Source organism: Mastomys coucha, unplaced genomic scaffold (genome assembly GCF_008632895.1).
Source record: "Mastomys coucha isolate ucsf_1 unplaced genomic scaffold, UCSF_Mcou_1 pScaffold16, whole genome shotgun sequence".
In the NCBI taxonomy this organism is placed as follows: Eukaryota; Metazoa; Chordata; class Mammalia; order Rodentia; family Muridae; genus Mastomys; species Mastomys coucha.
The window spans coordinates 101,722,435-101,741,532 of record NW_022196898.1 but is presented as its reverse complement, the minus strand read 5'-3'; the positions used below and the strand labels follow the sequence as shown (position 1 = coordinate 101,741,532).

The window sequence follows — 19,098 nt, the reverse complement described above, 5'->3', positions numbered from 1 at the left end:
AAGATGGCTATGTACAGAGGTAAAGATGGCCATGCAGTGAGGTAAAGACAGCCATGCAGTGAGGTAAAAATGACCATGTACAGGGGTAAAGATGGCCATGCAGTGAGGTAAAGACAGCCATGCAGTGAGGTAAAAATCACCATGCACTGAGGTAAAGATGGCCATGCACTGAGGTAGATCTTTAGAGAAAGCAGACTCCTGGGAGGGAGAATTATTTGAATCTGAACATGGGTGGTGGTCCTGGAGATGGCTCTTTGTATTAGTTAACACTAGACAAAGCAACTGAAGGAGGAAGAAGGTTATTTTAGGCTCATAGATGCACGTTATGATGGGGAGTCATAACAAGATCATGAGACTACTGATCACGTTGCATTCATGGTCAGGAAATGGGAAGCTGTGAATGTCGGGGTTCCACATGCTTTCTCCTTTTAATGCACTCCAGGACCCAAGCTCAGGAATGGTGCCCAGCCAATGGTCCTTCCACTTGAAATTGACTTAATTTAGGAACTCCTCCCTCACAAAGGATGTGCCAAGGGGTGATTTACATTGTGATTCTAAATTGTGCCAAACTGACAAGCAACATTAACCATTATAGTACTCAAGATAAAATTCATAACCAAGCCGGGCAATGGTGGTGCATGCCTTTAATCCCAGCACTCAGGAGGCAGAGGCAGGCGGATCTCTGAGTTCGAAGCCAGCCTGGTCTACAGAGTGAGTTCCAGGACAGCCAGGGGTATACATAGAAATCCTGTCTAAAAAAAATAATCATAACCAAATAAAAATTTTATTAGAATTCTGTGTGTAGTCTCTGTGTGTGTCTCTGTGTATGTGTGACTGTGTGTATATCTGTGTATATGTTTGTGTCCATGTGTGTATGTATGTGGGTTTATGTCTGTATGTGTCTGTGTGTCTGTGGGTGTATGTCTGTGTGTGTATCTGTATGGGTGTCTGTGTGTATGTGTGTGTATCTGTGTGTATGTTTGGGTGCATGTGTGTGTCTGTGTGTATGTGGGTGTATGTCTCTGTGTGTGTATGTGTGTGTCTCTATGTATGTGTAACTATGTGTATATCTGTGTATATGTTTGTGTGCATGTGTGTATGTATGTGGGTTTATGACTGTATGTGTCTGTGTGTCTGTGGGTGTATCTGTACGGGTGTCTGTGTGTATGTGTGTGTATGTGTGTGTATATGTGTATATGTTTGGGTGCATGTGTGTGTCTGTGTGTATGTGTGTGCCTGTGTGTGTATATGTTTGTGTGTCTCTGTGTGTGTGTGTGCCTGTGTGTGTATATGTGTGTGTCTCTGTGTATGTGTATGTGAGTGTGTGTCTGAGTATATGTTGTGTGCCTGTGTGTGTGGGTGGGGTGTATGTCTGTGTGTCTGTATATCTTATCTCTGTATGTCTGTGTGTCTGTGTGTATGTGGGTGTATGTCTGTGTGTCTCTCTGTGTGTATGTTTTGCTCTATGTTGAGACAAACTAAGATGTGGGTTGATTTTACACTATTATTAAAGTGCAGTTAAGATTTCATATTGGAGCTCGGTAGAAACAAAATAATAATAGCCTGGCAGTGAATAAAGAGTATGTAGTTACAGTAAAAGCAAAGTCATTCACTGCTTCCAACTTCTGGTATCAAACACAACTGAACACGCCAGGCTTGGCTGAAGTTACAACACTGAGTGTGCTTGGTGACAAAGTGGACCATGTAAAGGAGAGACCAAATATAAAAACTGCAAGTGGAGCAGAACAGGAAAACCAGAGGGAAGATGGTGGGGGGTAATACTCTCTGGCACAAAGAGGATCCCAGCCACCATCAGGTTAGGACAGGAAGTAGAGAAACGTTATCAATATACTACTGAAAGGAGCTAGACAGAGATCTAAGCTCAGACATGGGGGTATGGATAAAAAGAAGAACAAAGTGGGTCTTCCAGGGCAGGTTAACAAAGCATCACCTAATAGGATGAGAAAAAAGATATTTTTTAAAATTGCCAGAACTAACCCTGAGACAGGAAACAGGATCTCCATGGAATACAATTATGAGCAAAGAATAAAGGTGGGTGGCCATTGCTTTTGTTTCAGGTTCTTCACTACCATGTAATTTTCTTTTTTAATTTTTAGAATATAATTATTCTAAATATTCTAAATTCTATATTTAAAATTTGGCGCAAAATTTGGCATACAACCCCAAGAACAACGATGTCTTCTAGAGACACGGGCTCTATGTCCAAATTTACGCAAAATTTAAAAATTAAATCGAATAGGAGATTGGGGTTGGTCATGTATTTGAACAGATTCATGGGGAAGTTGTCATTTTGTGATGGGTTCTATGGAGACCTGAAGGTTGTTTTCCTCCCCAGGCTCGGTGTTGAAAACCCTCCCTGCAATCTTTGTAAGCCGAAGTTCTTGCAGTGCTCAGAAGGTGGCGCCACAATCAACTAAATTCCTGCTTTCTAGTGGGAACATCGACAATAGGCCCTGAAGTCAAACGCGGTGAGCAACATGCCCTGTGCAGAGAAAGTTACACAGTTATACATAGCTGCAAATTCTGTGCCCTCTGAAGCCTGCTTTATCTGGTTTGGAATTTCAGGAAACTATCGGTGTTTCTCCCACAGTCCTTTCCGCTGGGAGTGGATAAAGCATAAAAGTCAGGGTTCTTCACCATCCCAGGTATGATGACAACGTCCTATCAGAACAAGGCTCTATGCCCAGTTATGAGGGGTCTAAGGCAAGCGGCAAGGCTATCACAACACGAATACAGTCACTTCAGTGGTCACACTGACCAGAGTGTGGCCCTGGCTTGGCTTTACTCATCCTGAGATGCACCTACTGTGTTCTGGCACAGAAATATGCATATCATTTACTGCCTTACTTTATTAAATATATTTTTAACAGCTAGTCCTAGGTTAAGAGTTACATCAAAGTCCATTTCATTGTATCTGGTATGCCTTGGTGTGTGTGTGTGTGTGTGTGTGTGTGTGTGTGTGTGTGTTAACCACAGATGTCATTCTTCAGGCATCAGCCACTTTTTATTTAAAGACAGGGTCCCTAACTGGCCTGAAGTTCACCAAGTGGGCTGGCTGGCCAGTGAGCCCGGTGATCTAGTGATCTGTCTGCCCTGGCTCCCCAGCACTGGGGTGAGAAGCATGGGTCACCATACCCAGCTTTTAAACATGGGTTGAATGGACTGGGCTTAGGTCTACACGCTTTCACAACTGGCACTTTACTAGTTAAGTCATCTTCCCAGCCTCTTCCACGGAAGGCTGAGAACAACTTGCAGGAGTCAGTTAGCTCTCTCCTTCCACTGCGTGGGTTCCAGGACGAATTCAGAAGGCCTTCACCTACTAGGCCATCACTTGGCCCAACTTTGCTTCTTGAACCGAACCATATCAGGCTCATTTCCATGTCCAAAACACACCTGTAGATGGTACCTTGAAAGATGAATGGCATTTCATCATCATATCAGAGCCCATTTAAGCAATCTCCTTTGACAGACAAGCGGGCTGTTTGCATTCCACCCTGACCACTGCCTGGTACCGGCTACAACTGCTTGTTCGGTTTCATTGTTGCTGTTTTGACAGGAGACAGTATGAGTCTGCCTGAAAGTCCTTCAACAGGTCACCCTCAAAGGCTAGGTCCCAGTAGGTGACAGTCAATCAGAGTTAGGTCCTCCTGGGAAACAATCAGGTCACTGGGGTTGAGTCCGGATGGAGCGGTGGGGCCTGCGGCTGGTTTTCGTTTCTTTGCTTTTGCCTTACATGACAGGATCATACTTCCTCTGCAGCAGGTTTCTTCCCTGGCGCACTGTGTGATCAATCGCTAAGCAGCAGGACTACAAAACGTGAACTCAAACTTTTGAAGCCATGGGCCAAATAGAGCCTTGCCCTTTTTTCTTATTCTGTGTTTCCTTGGGGTGACAGAAAGTTAACACAGCTCATATAATTTTAAAAATGAATTCAAACTTCCAATAAGTTAGATTCTAGGCAGAAAACTGCTGAGTCACGAAAGGGTGAATGTTGGTGAGGGTTTGTTAAAACCTTGTAAATGCCACCATAATACTGCCACCATAATACTGCCACCATAGTACACTGCCACCGGTAGACCATGATGCTGCAGTGTGTCACAGTGTGTCCCACAGGATACCCTGTTGTCCACATGCCTTTGCTTGTAAATGTTCAATACAATGAGTCCTTGGTCTGGTTTGAGGCCTCACTGGGACTCCTCCTCTTATCCTGTGGTTGCTTTGTGTCATGGAGAGCCTGCAGCATTTGATCAGCAGGATTGATCTCTTCATGAGCTCCAGCTGTTCATAGATGGAATAGATGTCGGGGTGGGTCAACTCACAGTCCTTGATCTGGGGATGAGTGGCAGCTACACTGGTCAGCCCGCCAGCTCTCTCTCACCCACAACACCAGGGACAGATCTACTGGGCTGCCGAGGCGAGGGGGGCTGGTGAGGGGCAGGGCCAGCTTCCCAATCTCATGATCAACTCTCCTGCCCTGACTCAGGTGGTAAGGTGTTAGGAGCAGAGGGCCTCGCTCCCCAACCCACCCTACCACATGGCAGATGAGGTATACTAACCCCGAAAATAACATATTTGCAATTGGATTTATTTCTAGTTTTATGACCATTCTATACTTTAAAATAGTGTCATAACTCTGATGAATTCACTCTAATACTTTTCTTAGACATATTTTATTCAATTACACATATACATATTTATTTTTTAAAGTTTATTTATTTTATCTTATGTGTATGATACTTTTGCTTTTATGTGGACATGTGCACTGTGTGCTTTGCCTATTGTCTATGGAAGCCAGAAGTGAACATCCTACCCCCTGGAACTAGAGACCAATTCTTGAACCTCTCTTCAAGACTAGTAAGCACTCTTAACTGATAAGTCTTTCTAGGTCCTTAAATTAAAAACAACAACAACAAAAAAACCCTTTATTTTTATTTTCTTATGTGGGTTTCTTGCCTGCCATACATAGTTTTATATCATGTGCATATAGTGCCCATAGAGGCCAGAAGGGGGTGCTGGATTCCCAGGGACTAGAGTTAAAAACGTGCCTCCATGTGGGTGCTGGGAATTGAACTTGGGTCCTCTGGAAGAGTAGCCAGTGTTCTAAACACTGTTACTTCTCTAGCCCCCTACTTAAACAATTTAATATTGAGTAAAATTTGACTTGCTTTAAGTATTTTCACTTATTGTCAAGTCTATATGAATAATTTAAAATAACTTTTCATTAAAATTTAAAATTTGTACACATTGTATGATGATAATTAAAACATCAACTCCACCATATTTGTCTTACTTAGGGTTACTATTGCTTGGATGGAACACAATGACGAAAGCAGTTTGAGGAGGAAAGGGTTTATTCAGCTCACCCTTCCGGCCATGGTTCATCATCAATGGAAGTCAGGGCAGGAACTCAAGCAGGGGAGGAACCTGGAGGCAGAAGCTGATGCAGAGGCCATGTAGGGTGGCTGCGTACTGGCTTGATTCTCATGGCTTGCTCAGTTGGCTTCCTATAGAACCCAGAATCACCAGCTCCCCACCCCCATAGTGGTCTGGGTCTTCCCATGTTAATTACTAATTAAGGAAACACCCTCAGGCTAGCCTACTGCTAGATGTTACCAAGGCATTTTCTCAGTTGAGGCTTCCTCCTCTCGATGACTCTAGCTTGTGGCAAGCTGATGTACAAACTAGGCAGCATAAGATCCAATGACCTCTTCTGGCCTCATGGGTATCCATACATACATGTTTACACACACACACACACACACACACACACACACACACACACCCATGCACAAATAGTACACTTTTAAACTATTGGAAGCTATTGGAAGGCTTAACTATATTAATATAGGCTTAAAGCTCAGAAAAAAGTGTGTTTATTATACAATAATTTTGTAGAAAATTGAAAATATGAAAATCCTATTATCCAACAAAATGTTTTGAAATAATTGTTTTTTGCAGTTGAAAAAAAAATGTTTGACTCCTGCTTCATCCTGCTTATACAAAAAATAAGTTCCAGCTAAGTTGGAAGTTTAAATATATAAAAGGAAATTACAAAAAGAACTATAGAAATACAAACAAATGATATTCTCATGATGATAACACAAAAGCAACTAAAAAGCAATATGAGCAGAACTGGTTATTGCAATTATGGGCACTTTCCCCAAGGGGTCTGTTAAGTTTCAGAAAACGGAGGGACTGGAACTGTTGCTCACATGTTGCTGAAATCTGTTCCTTCTCAAACTAATTCTTATCAGGCCTTGTATTTGAGTAAATAGTCTGTTAGACAAGACTATCATTTCTAGAGTCTTTATATACAGCAGCTTGGAGTGCCACCTCTTTGTCTGAGATAAATGGGTCAGGGGATCAGGCCTGGAAGACTTATTATACAAACCCTGCTAAAAATCACCTGTTTAAAAATGCCTGAGGATTTAAAGAGTTCTATGGTGTGTGTGTGCACGCGCGTGCGTGAGTGCGTGAGTGCGTGAGTGCATGCATGCCTGTGTGCATGCATGAGTGTGGGGGGGTTGGGGGTGTATGGGTGTGTGGGTGTGTGTGTGTGTGTTTGGTTTGGTTTAGTTTTGGTTTGTGTTTTTGTTTTCTAAGGTTAAAATACATTTACAGCCTGGATTCAAATTTAGTTTAGGTGTCTGATACACAGAGGCTTTTTGTAGGGGAAACATTCCCCAAATCCGCCTTGATATGATCCTAAGGGCTTCCTTCTCCCTCCTCCAAGTTTTCTGGTTTCTCTGCATGTAGTCTGCCTATGGATCTCCAGCTCTTTAATGAATGTCTGTCTTTGAATCGATATATCGCTTGCCATAATATGTTCTCAGTTATGGCCAGCACTACAGAGACAGGACTGAGCATTCCGGACTGCGTTTCTATCGGAACCCTCTTGGTCCCATCCTTCCTTTGATTTTATTTTCCCTGATCGGAGTGGAGATGCAGAGCGTAATATCTCCAAACTGCTCACGGCTGTCTGGGAGAACAGGAGAAGCCTCCTCCTGAGGCTCAGCCTTCCTACGAGATCCTGTGGGATGGAGGCTGATGCGTGCGCTTCCGGCTTAGACAGTAAAACCATGCAAAGCATGGTGGCCATACTCACTCATTGGGGGTTCCCTTCTGGCCACAAAAGTGTCCACGGCTGTCTGTAGGATAGGCCATTTTTCTGGGGTCACCATGTGCCCAAGCTGCGGGAACAAGAAAGGACAAATTCTCCATCAGCACCATCTGGCTGAAGGCAGTCTAATTTGAGAGATTAGAATTGCCAGGGCAACGTTCACCTCTTCCCCCTCAGTCATAGAGCATTATTGATTTTCTTCAAAGAGTAATTTCTTAATGAAAAGAAAAATGATATGTGCGTGAATTGGTCTGAAAGCATGCTTTTCTCCCTGCAGATTCATCTGGGCTGCAGCCAAAACATGAGGTAACGCACAGAGAAAATGACAGTTATTAAAAGGGGGGGGCAGACAAAAGCTCACTTGGAAAAGAAGAGGCCCTTTCTAAAGCTCAAGCAGAAATGACTTCATACCAGTGCTGATAGATTTACACCAAGCAGAATGAGGTAATGCTTTTGGGGGGTGGGTATACAGAAATGAAAAACAAGGCAAAATTCAGCGGCATCTCTGATTTCATAGGACATCCAAAAGGCAAACAAGGACACAGCAAAGGCAACCCACAGTAAAGATCGCCAAATATTTGTCCGATAATCTCAGAGCTTAATACAAGCACTATATGCCCCTGACCTCGATCTAATAAGAACTCGGTGGTATTTTCTGTGGAGATGCTGGGCTCTGCTTCACACAAGCTTGTCACCATTTTTGTTTGTTTTTATGTGGATAATAAACTTGGCCTGACAGCTAGAACCTATAGAAAATAATATTTACCACTAAATCAGCTAATGCTTGTGCCTTGTAATTGAATCTTTCCACCTTCTCAAGTTTCAACAATGCAGTCTTTAAAAGCCCAGCTTGCAGATGAGGACGCACCTTTGTCCTCTGCTTCCGGTAACATTGCTCGGCCATCTCCTAAGGCACTCTTATTGGATCTGACAGTTTGCCTTATAATTCAATCACCCTTATGCACGTGGCTCGTGTGACCAGAGATGATAAAAAAAAAAAAATCAATTTTCCGAAGGAGGACAATGCTGAGGAAGAGAGTCTTTCCCTCTGTGTCTTTCTCATCAGCCCAAGCGTCTCTGTCCAGGGTTAAGCACCAGGAAGGCTCTGTTTGTCTACTTCGCTTTAATGTCACAAAGGCCCAATCAGCTTCATCTTGAATTCTACCCTGTGAGATCTGGGTAGATCTCTGCCGCCATATCTTCCTACCCTTATTTGCCAGAATGAAGAAAGTGAACTATAACTAGCTGTGTAAATGATATTGGGGTGCCCAGTGCTCACTCAGACCCTCATTACACTGTTTCTGTGCCTCAGTTTCTCCACATTGGCTAAGCCTAAGAGAGAGAGGAGATCCAATTTTATCCAACTGTCTTTCTTTTTTTCAACTCTATGTCTTAATGAGACTCTTTTAGCTTTATCTTAAAACTGAGAATTAGGTATCTGATTCTTTTTTATGTAATTTTTCTTTACTCTTGAGTATTTCATACATATGCACAATGCAATGAGATCATGCCCCCTCCATCTCCCCGTATCACCCCAACTCCCCCTCCAACTCCCCATATCACCCCAACTTCCTCTCCAACTCCCCATATCACCCACTCCCCCTCCAACTCCCCCATATCACCCCAACTTCTCCAACTCCACCACACCTCCCTCCTTTGTCTTCATTTTAAGGGCAGTAGCATTGCTCATGTGTGCAGGGTATGGAGCCACTCACGGGAATATGGAATGATTCCCTGAAAAAGGAATGATCCTCCCTTCCCTTAAAGTTCCCCAGTAAGGAGTAGGGCCCGGAGAATTTAGGTATCTATTTCTTATTATCTATAACCCAGATCAAATTATTTAATTTTTTTGAATCTTGCCTTTCTAATTAACTACTAAAACACAGACACAATGTATCAGAATGCATAGAATATTGAGACTAAGAGACAGTTATGGAGGTGGAAAACTATTGGACCCCCAGAACCTACTCTGGATTAGTAATGCTAGCTCTTTCTTTAATTTCTCAGAAATCAAAATCTGAAACCAAACTGTAGAAGCTTCCACACGTGCAATGGTCCTTGACCCAGGCAAGATTACGGACAATAAAGGAGACACCAGTAAACAGGACACTATGGCAGGCAGATGTTGTCATCTGAGGACATCTGGGGACCCCACTGTACACTTGCTTTGGTAACTGTAAACACAGCAGAGGGGTTGCGGGGAAGCGGGGTCTCCATCACTAGCAGCTGTTGCAATGTCTTCTTCTTTTTGAATCATCTATCTACTAAGACGTTACTAAGTGACCACTGTATGATGTGGATCAGAAGATGGTTCTGGGATGAGCACATGTCAGAGTTCTCAAGGGATGGAAAGAAGAGAACCAGCTTTATAGAAGGAAGTGAGACCTGAGAGAAACTGAAAACAATTACAATTTGGACATGGAGTTGGGAGTGGGCAGGAAAGGCAACCAAAAGAAATGTGCGATAAATGTGTGTGTGTGTGTGTGTGTGTGTGTGTGTGTATGTGTGTGTGTTTATATGTATGTATATGCATATAGATGTCTATATATGTGGACATTTATCTGTATATATACATATATCTATAATGGAATGTATTATCTGCTTGCGATGGATCAAGGAGTCTCCACTATACCTGGGGCCTCATGTGACTCATGCATCTCACAGTAACTCTGAGAGGTTGGCATCCTTTTAACCTGTTTTATTTCTACTTCTCAAAATTACACATCTCTTAACTGGCGTAAGCAGAGCTGAAGGTTGGCTCATTGCTTCATGAGTCCTCTGGTCTTATCCAGCAGAGTATAGTGGCAAAGAAGCTAAAACAGATGAAATAAATAGGAAATACTTCCATAATAAAAATTTTAAACATATTAAATGTTAAAAGATAATTCCTTAATGAGAAAGATTAAATAGATTGAATGATGAAGACTCCTGCTAAGAATATATAGGGAATAAGCTTGTTTTAGTCTCTTTCTGTTGCTGTGATAAAAAGACCATGACAAAAAAACAGCTTAGAGGAGAAAGGCTTATTTTAGATGACGTGCCATGTTATCACTGCAGAACAGTCAAGGCAGGAACTTAAGCCAGCTAATCACATTGTAGCCATAGTCAACAGTTAAGAGAAGTGAGCCTGGCTTGCCTGCCTGTGCTCAGCTCAATTCCTCCAGTCAGAGTTCATGCCCCATGAGTAGGCCACGGTGCTGCCCACTTCAAGGCTGATTCTTTCTGTACCAGTGGAGGCAATCCAAACAATACCTCCCAGACACGCACAGGCCAACCTGTCTAGACAGTTTCCCACTAAGACACCCTTCCCAGCTGACTTCAAACTGTGCAGGGCTGACAATTATCACTAACCATGGCAGAGCTTGTTAATGGTAAGAAGTGTAGTTGGGAACTGAAGTGTCCCCTCCAACTGCTCATGTGTCTGTCTCTAATGCAGAATGTTCCGAGTTGAGGACCCGGAAAGGTAATTAGCTCCGGAGGACTCTGGAAGTAGTGGGATAACCCATTGATAGCTCTGTCATTTGATGGCATTGACGGAAAAGGTAGTGGGAACTTTAGGCAGGAAGACCTAATTGAAGGAAGTAGGTCACTGAAGGGGAAGTGTCCCTTGGTAAGCTATGCCTTGTCTCTGGTCCTCTTATCTTCTCCCTGCTTCTGAGAACCACCCAGTGTTCACACCCTAACCCTTAGCCTCTCCTCAGACGTAGCAATGAGGTCAGCTGACCACAGACTAAATCCATGAGCCAACACACGTTTTTCTTCTTTTTAAACTCTCAAAGATATTTGTTACACTGACAAAGAAGGCTAAGTCGCACAGGGGAAATCAAAAATGACATCAGCACAACTTGAGATCTGTCATGAATGAAAGGAAATGACACCAGCAGTCTGCAAGCTTTGGTCTTTGGGTTCTAGAAGAGGGATGGGGGGTGGAGGGGAAGAGGGTGCCTCAGGCCGAATCTGTCCATTCAGAGACAGGAGGAGGAGATAGAGATAAAGGCAGAGACAGGAGGAGGAGATGAAGATAAAGGAGTCCAAGGACATCCTTTCTCCACCTTCTGGTACTGAGCTTCAGCCATGTTCACTGAGCCACTTCTACCTTCCCCTGTCAGCTCTGGAGAGGCATCCAGGCCACAGTTGGTGTGTGTTTGAGCTGGAGCACGGAGACTTAGTGCTCTCAGCTGCCAGAGAGAGAAGGAAAGGAGACAGGCAGCAGCAGAAGCCATGTGTGACACTGTTCAGGGGGTCAGAGCATCTGGTGTAGAAGTCACATGTCTCCTGAGAACTGAATGGATTGTTAGAACAAACGTAGACTATGAATGCAAAAACGCATGACTTGTGTTGTTTTCTATTTTGAGACAGGGGCTTGTGTAAGCCAGGCTGCACTATGGATGTAATCAAAGATGATTCTCAATGCTTGTTTCCTACATTTCTACCCCAAAGTGCTGGGATCATAGATGTGTACCATCATGCCTAGTTTATGTGGTACATGGAATTGAACCTGGGATTTTGTGACTGCTAGGCAAACATTCAACCAACCAAGCCATATCCTCACCAATAAATACATATTTTCAACACATTATAGTATGGAAAAACTCAATATTTTATACTGGTTACATTTGTAATGATACTTAAACATAATACATTATTAATTCACTGAAATAATTTCACTAGTTTCTAGGCATTTGTTTGTTTGCTTGTTTGTAAACATTCTCAAATGTGGAGAATTGGAGATTCCACATGTCATCCTCTGCCAGATCTGGCCAAGAAGACATCTTTACAAACGTGGGCTCCTTGTGTAAGGTGGTGACCAGTATTGTTACATCATTGACCTATCTAACAAGCCACTCATAATCCTACGGTATCCAACACAAATAACTTTACAATATGTCCCTTTCAAAATCCAGCAATAATAGTCACTAATAAAATAGTTTTTTCAAAAAAGTCAATATACAGTTAATATCTGCTGAAGGATAGAGAAGCAGCTTTCTTTAAGGGTGTGGCCTGTGGTATGTCCACTGTGCTCCAGGATGGCCTCACACCCATGAGTATTTAGACAATACAAACTGGATTTGGAGGTTTTTTATTTTTTTAAATGGACTTGAAATTGGGAGGGTGTGGATTGCTGTCTATATGCAGGTGAGGGCAGGCACAAGATAAGGTAAAAGCCTGTGATTGAGCAGTGGAAAAAGAAGGTGGGCCAAGAATTTTAGAGATGAGTACAGAGAGACAGAGAAGAAGGGAAGGAGAGGAGGAGACAAGATGGAACCTATAGGAGAGGAAGAGGAGCCAGAACCACACAGGCCTGGGAGCCATAAGTATTGGGGGGGGGGTTCTTAGATAGATGATTAGATAATAACTGGGGTGCATTTGCCCCACCTAGCTGAGTAGCTTGTGTTTATTTCAGTTGAGTATTTTTCCCCCAGGCAAAGTTTTACTTCATAAGCATATCCTCCCCTCATTGGTTCACTTGTCCCATGATGAGAAAGGACTCAGTCACTCACAATAATGTTATTAATAGGGATATGGATCAGTTTCACGAAGAAACCAGTGAATCCCATGATAGCAAATCCTATCGCTGTGGCCATGGCGATCTTCTGGAATTCTTTTCGGTCAAGCTTGGTGCATCTTTTAACCAGGAAAATTGAGCCCTTTACAAACTGTCGACTTGGCTCTACAAACTGCATTACATGATCCATGTCTGTGGGATGGTGGTTTGAGAGCATAGAGACACGTAGCTTAGGCTTCAATTGAATTTTGAGTTGATTGTGTGAGTCTTTCATGGGTTGAGAATTTACTAATATAAAACTGACTGATAAATTATAAGCCTCTAAAGTTTTGATTTTACTGGGGCTGGGAATGTGAGCAGAATCCACAGCAAGAGAACCTCGAGATGGGCACTTGCTGCACTGGGGCTAGCCATGGAAGTGGCAAGATTGGTGAGTTGGGTATAGTGCGGGATGGCGCCTTTTAAAATATTTCCCACAATAGGAGGGAAAGAAAGTGATTCAGAGAAGTGTGGGGGTGAATATGATCTAAATGTGTGTATGAAACTCTCAAAGAATTGATAAAATGCTATATTTTAAGGCAAATGCAATGCCCCTACTTAATATAAATGAGAAATAGGATGTGACTCATAGTCAAAGCACACAGAAGCTCAGACATGAATAGTAAACGGCGGTGAGGAAGCCAGCTGCAACATCCATCCATAGCCAGAGTGTCTCCTACGAGAGGTGCCTAGTCCCTCACATTTTCAATGCAAAACTGATTGTGACTTGCTTCTAAGAAACAGAATGTGAAGTAACGCTGGTCTCGGTGGCCTTGAAGAGTAGGTTGGAGACACTGCAACATCTGTTCTGATGGCCTTTCCCCTGATCTAGCCCCGGGTAATGTTACCTGATGACACTGAGTTCTGTAGAAAAGCCCACATGAGAGAGGCCATATTCCAAACACTTAGGACCCTGGGCTACAGAACATGGGCGTCGTGGTGAGTTTCAGGCTAACCTGGGCTACAGAACATGGGCATCGTGGTGAGTTTCAGGCTAACCTGGGCTACAGAACATGGGCATCGTGGTGAGTTTCAGCTAACCTGGGCTACATGGTCAGTTTCAGACCAACCTGGGCTATCACATTGTAGAAACTTGAGGTGATGGAGTGAGAGACAAGGTTAGAATATTGTCAAAGGGCTCCAGCCTGCCCTCACTGTACTTTCCAGTGATGAAAAGTCTCTGTCTTAGTGGGTAAGGTGCAGACTCTGAAATTAAGCCATCTGGGTTATGAACAAAACCAAACAGCAGCTCTCAGACCAGCTTCTACACACTTGAGTCAGTAGTTTTAGTGTCTTCAGTAGCACAATGCTTTAGAAGTAACCTTGTGTGTGTGTCTGTGTGTTGTATGTGTGCATCTATGTATGTGCCTGTGTGTGTACCTGCGTGTGTGTTGTAGGTGTATGTATGAGTGTGTGGGTGTCTGTGGGTGTGTATGGGTATGTGTGGGTGTGTCTGTGTATGTGCCTGTGTGTGTGTGTCTGTGTGTGTATATGTGCTTGTGTGCATGCTGTATATGTGTGTGTTTATGTGTGTTGTATGTATGTGTGCTTGTGTGTGTTCTTGCATGTGTATGCATGTATGTATGTATGTGTGTATGTATATATGTGTGCCTATGTGCCTATGTGCTTATTGTATGTGTATGTCTATATGTGTATGTTGTATGTGTGTGTCTTCATGTGTGTGCCTGTGTGCATATTGTATATGTATGTATGTATGTGTGTGTATATGTGTGTGTGCCTGTGTGCTTGTTGTATGTGTATGTATATCTGTGTGTTTATGTGTGTGCTTGAGTGTGTATATATGTGTGTACCTGTATGTTTGTTGTATGTATGTGTCTGCATGTGTGTATGTTGTATGTGTGTACATGCATATTGTGTGTATGTGTGTATGTTGTTGTGTGTACATGTATATTGTATGTATGTGTGTATGTGTGTGTGTGTGTGTGTTGTATGTGGGAGGTACATAGGGGATGGAAGTCAACCACAACTGTGATTCCTCATGTGCTGTTCGCCTTGGGTTTGTTGTTGTTGATGTTGTTTTGTTTTGTTGAGACAAGGTCTCTTTCACCTGGAACTCACCAATTCTGCTAGGTTGACCATCCAGTGAGCTTTACAGATCCATCAGTCCCAGCTTCCCCAGAGCTGGCCTCTCAGGTGTGCATCACCACACCCAGTTTTTTAAGTGGCTCCTGAGGATGTGTTGGATGCTTACATGACAAGATCCCAATAGATGGAGCCATCTTGCCAGCTCCTAGAAATAACTTTAAAGGAAAACTTTACCCAAGTCTGATGCTTACTTATATGATGTGTGTGTGTGTGTGTGTGTGTGTGTGTGTGTGTGTGAGTGAGTGAGAGAGAGAGAGAGAAAGAGAGAGAGAGAGAGAGAGAGAAAGAGAGAGAGGAAAAAGGAGCAAGAGGAGGAGGAGGAAACAGAGGAGGAAGGAAGGAAGGTAGCTCACAGAAAACAGGTGAAAACCTTATTTGGGCAAATGATCTCATCACTCATCTCAAGGAAGCATACAGCCTTGAGTGTCCCCACGTGTGGCTTCTATCTAACACCTGCTCTGACTTTTTGAGGTTTCCAAAGCATGAGCCTGTTGTGCTCTTAGGTAGAGTAGAGAAGCAGCCATCACAAAGCCCTCTGTCAAGGAGAAAATGATCAGATCTAACTGTTCACACTATGCTTAAAAATTAATGGCAAGTCTGTTAGCGGCAGCTCGGGCTGTCCTTAGGCAGATGGGGAGGTCGGCTCTCACATGGTTAGCGTGTACCCCTTAAAGGTGCATGTTAGTTGTTGGCTCTCACATCATGGTTAGCGTGTACCCCTTAAAGGTGCATCTTAACTGTCGGCTCTCACATCATGATGGTAAGTGTGTACCCCTTAAAGGTGCATCTTAACTGTAGGCTCTCACATCATCGTTAGCGTGTACCCCTTAAAGGTGCATCTTAACCGTTCTGACATATGAGGAACAGGCCTACCAGATCATGCTTATGACTTTTTAACACGAGCAATTTACAAATGCAGTGGAGCAGATAATAGGACACTTGAAGCTGGATCTGAAGATCCGAGTTGGTGACAGAGCTGCTATAGAAACGCAGCCATCTTCAGGTGCCTCGGTGAGAAGATGTTTATTACCTCACAGGTGGCCTCTTACAACCACGGCTGAATTTAGGGTCAAGTCCTTGAGTACAAGCCAGTCTCTCTTATGCTAACAACACTTCAAGAAATCTTGCAAGCACAGATGTGCACAGTAAAACCCAACAAAAAGTTAAAATCATCTGATGCTAAAGACTAGCTCAAATCTCAGTCAGGAACCAAACACATCCTTTTTAGATGGAAGGCTTCCGAAACAGAAGTGTGATCGAGCATGTGATTTAGTTTATAAATGTATCCAGACTCATACAGAAAACAGGACATTTGACACTGGCCTATGTCATCCTGTTAGTGTACCACACATTCTTCATTAATAAAAATGTGGTACTACCATCCTCAAAATAATGGAAATGAATTTTCAAAAATCTACTTAATTGAAGAAATTATTTTCCTTTTGGTGAAGCACTGTTTCTTGCCTATGACTTGGCAGGTATGTCCTCTCTGGTTTTGTGGCCAGCTCTCTCTAACAGAGAACAATCAGTACAGCTTCTCCTAAGACAGAACCACGGGAGGCCTGGTAGTGACAGGTACTGAGCAGAGAGTGGGGCAGGAGGCCCCTTGAGCCTTGTAGGTGGGAATGTAAATTAGCTCAATTATCATGGAAAATAGGTTGTTTAAAACACTGAAATTAAAATGAGCAGCAACGCCCCTTCTGGGGACACATCTGAGAACAAATAAAGAGGTGTCTGTGTTCCCACATTGCAGTGTTTGTCACAATATCCGAGTCACAGAAACAATCTAAGCATCTGTCACCTGAGCGGCTGAGGGAAGTAAGTACATAAGCATGCTGTACATACACATAAAACATCATTAAAGGACGGAAGTCCTGCTGTTTGTGACAACAGGTGCGAACTCAGAAGTCTTAGGCTGAGTAACACAGCCCAGGCACAAACCAGCAACCAATAGTCAGCTGATCTCACTAATATGTGAACTTTGACAAAAATGGCATTCACAGGCAGAACAGTCAATACTGGGAGTGAGTGGGTGGGTGGGGCAATCGGGAAGACATAGATCAAGAGATAAGTTTTAAATAAAATAGGTGATGACAGCAACAGCTGGCCCAGGAAGGACACATCATTCCTAATTCCCTTCAGGTATGAGGTTTATCTGAATGAGAAGGCTTCAAGGCCTGAGGTGGGAAGCAAAGCATCGGAGAGAAACAGTATGGTGGGGGAGAGCTAAAGGTGATGGAGCCTTAAAGGAATGGACAGGGAGAAGGCTTCCCTTCAAAGCCTCAAGGGGAGCTTTATCATGAGTGAGAGAGGGGGAGAGAGATGAGGGAGATGGGGAGGGAGAGGGGGAGAGAGTACCATTATGCAAGGGAGGGTGAGGGAGAGTGCCATCTCTGGGTAGGGGCAGAGGAACCTCTTCAGACAGCAGCCTTTGATCCTCCCTGGATCAAATCCCTGAGGCATCTCCCTCCCGGGAGAGCCTAGTATCAATTTCTAGAACAAGAAGAGCCTGACTTTTTATAAGCTTTTAGAGGAAGAGGGAATGGATAGGGGATTTAGTTCCGCATAGCACACATGACAAGAGCTTGGAAGAGCCAGGAACAAGAGAGAGCTGTTAAGCCACAGCACAGTCTCAGGGAGAGCATGGGGTGTGCACAGCACACTTGAAATTTTCTCCAAGAGCACATCATAAGCGCTTTCACCCCCTCACAAAAGGTAATTATGTCAAGAGATGAATGCTAATCAGATTAATTATGGTAATAATTATACAGATATGTTAATAGCAAAATGCCTGTTGGGGCTGGGGATATAGTTGGAAGAATGCTTCTTGTTAGGTGTGGAGCCCTGGGTTCAATCTCTAGTTTAAAAACCCTCGATGTTGTACATCTCAAATGCCTACAATATTACATTAATAAATCTAAAAATGAAATAAGTAAAATTTGAAGTGTTTATACTTATTTGAATAGAAACGGTCCCTCGCTTATCCAGACAGAATTGAGAAGTCATCTTAGAACTACCTTTGTTTTTGAAAACATTACATGAATGAGTGACCTTACTTAGGGACAGGAAACTTCTCCCTATGATGGGAAAAGTGTAAGTCCCAGAATCCACCTGTATGCACCACCTGCCTAAAAACCAGGAAACTTCCTGGAATGATGGGAGTTGTAGTTCTTGGAAAACAACAAAGGTACATGGGAAAATACAGTGGCCTATTGGTTTGCCTTGGTAAATCCCAGTACCATATGTCTCTGGGCCATTCAGCTTGGTGATCCCAAGGAATGGTCCTGACCAAAGACCATCTCCTGGTCAGTATTTAATATTCAATAACGCTTGCTTTAAATTTGGCCCAAAATGGTGGAATTGGTTTTTTCCTGGTAAATCTCGGTATTAACAAAACACCAATTTGTTTTAAGCAATATAAGGGATAATCCTTCAAACTCCCTGAAATTTCACAGTAAGATAGATTACACAGCTACTCAGCTAGGTCTCCTGGCTAAAACAACACAAATACCCCAAGACAGCTCCACCAAGAGACAATGCTGTTCCCAGGCTGTCTGGTTCTTGGCTGTTTTCCTTCAGGCACACTGACGTAATGTGCTTGTGTTTTGTTCAGAGTCTGAGGAGTTGGACATCTGAAGAAAAGCTTGGCTTCCAATTGGGGTTTCTCAGACAGAAATTTCCAACAGAGGAAATTAATTGTGGGTGCCCATCTCAGAAGCTTTTTCATTACTTTTGGGTTTCTCACAGTAGGACCACAGAATCTGGGCTTGCCTGCAGGAAAGCCCCTATCTTCTCAGCTAATAAGAGTAATCACTCCAGGAAAACATCAAAACCCAAAACAGACTTCGGGCTCCAAGTTGAAGTACTTATTCAGTACAGGAATAACCTATTCAACTAGAAAAACAAAATGAAAATTTGTTGAATGTTAACATTGTGATAGTTTTATATGTATAATGTTAGCCCAAGGTTTTACAGAGACCAAGTTGCATAACAAGAATTCCTATTCTTTTTTTTCCTAGTTACTGCAATAATTGAACAGCAGCTGCTGTTGGATCCCCTCCAGTGAAGGAGGGAAGAAGGCTACCATCATAAATGTCATGTGATCACTCAAGCAGATTGCATTCCTCCTACCCAGAAGCCTCTCCATCCACTCCAGAGGAGAAGGGCCTTCTTTCTGTCTGCAGAATGCTAAGTGCCAAGTATTACCTCTGCTGGCCACATCCACACAAAGCATGAAGATCAGGATCTTCCAGATAAGTGTGTGTGAGAGATGGGGGAGGGGAAGGGAGAGGGGGAGGGGGAGGGG

At 43.2% G+C, this 19,098-nt stretch overlaps 2 protein-coding genes across 7 annotated transcripts in view; both read right to left on the bottom strand.

Annotated features, from left to right (window-relative positions):
* The window catches only part of Slc44a5 (solute carrier family 44 member 5), a 341,526-nt gene that overhangs the window by 46,085 nt on the left and 276,343 nt on the right, over positions 1–19,098 (bottom strand). For all 6 annotated transcript variants that reach the window (XM_031375927.1, XM_031375925.1, XM_031375924.1 and 3 more), the window contains one exon: positions 7,127–7,211. In XM_031375927.1, the coding sequence (XP_031231787.1) occupies positions 7,127–7,211 (85 nt within the window). The remainder of the gene's footprint in view (positions 1–7,126; positions 7,212–19,098) is intronic.
* On the bottom strand, positions 12,631–12,837 carry LOC116094168 (protein transport protein Sec61 subunit gamma-like). Its single transcript, XM_031376102.1, has one exon. The coding sequence runs from the start codon at positions 12,835–12,837 to the stop codon at positions 12,631–12,633; it is 207 nt and encodes a 68-aa protein (XP_031231962.1).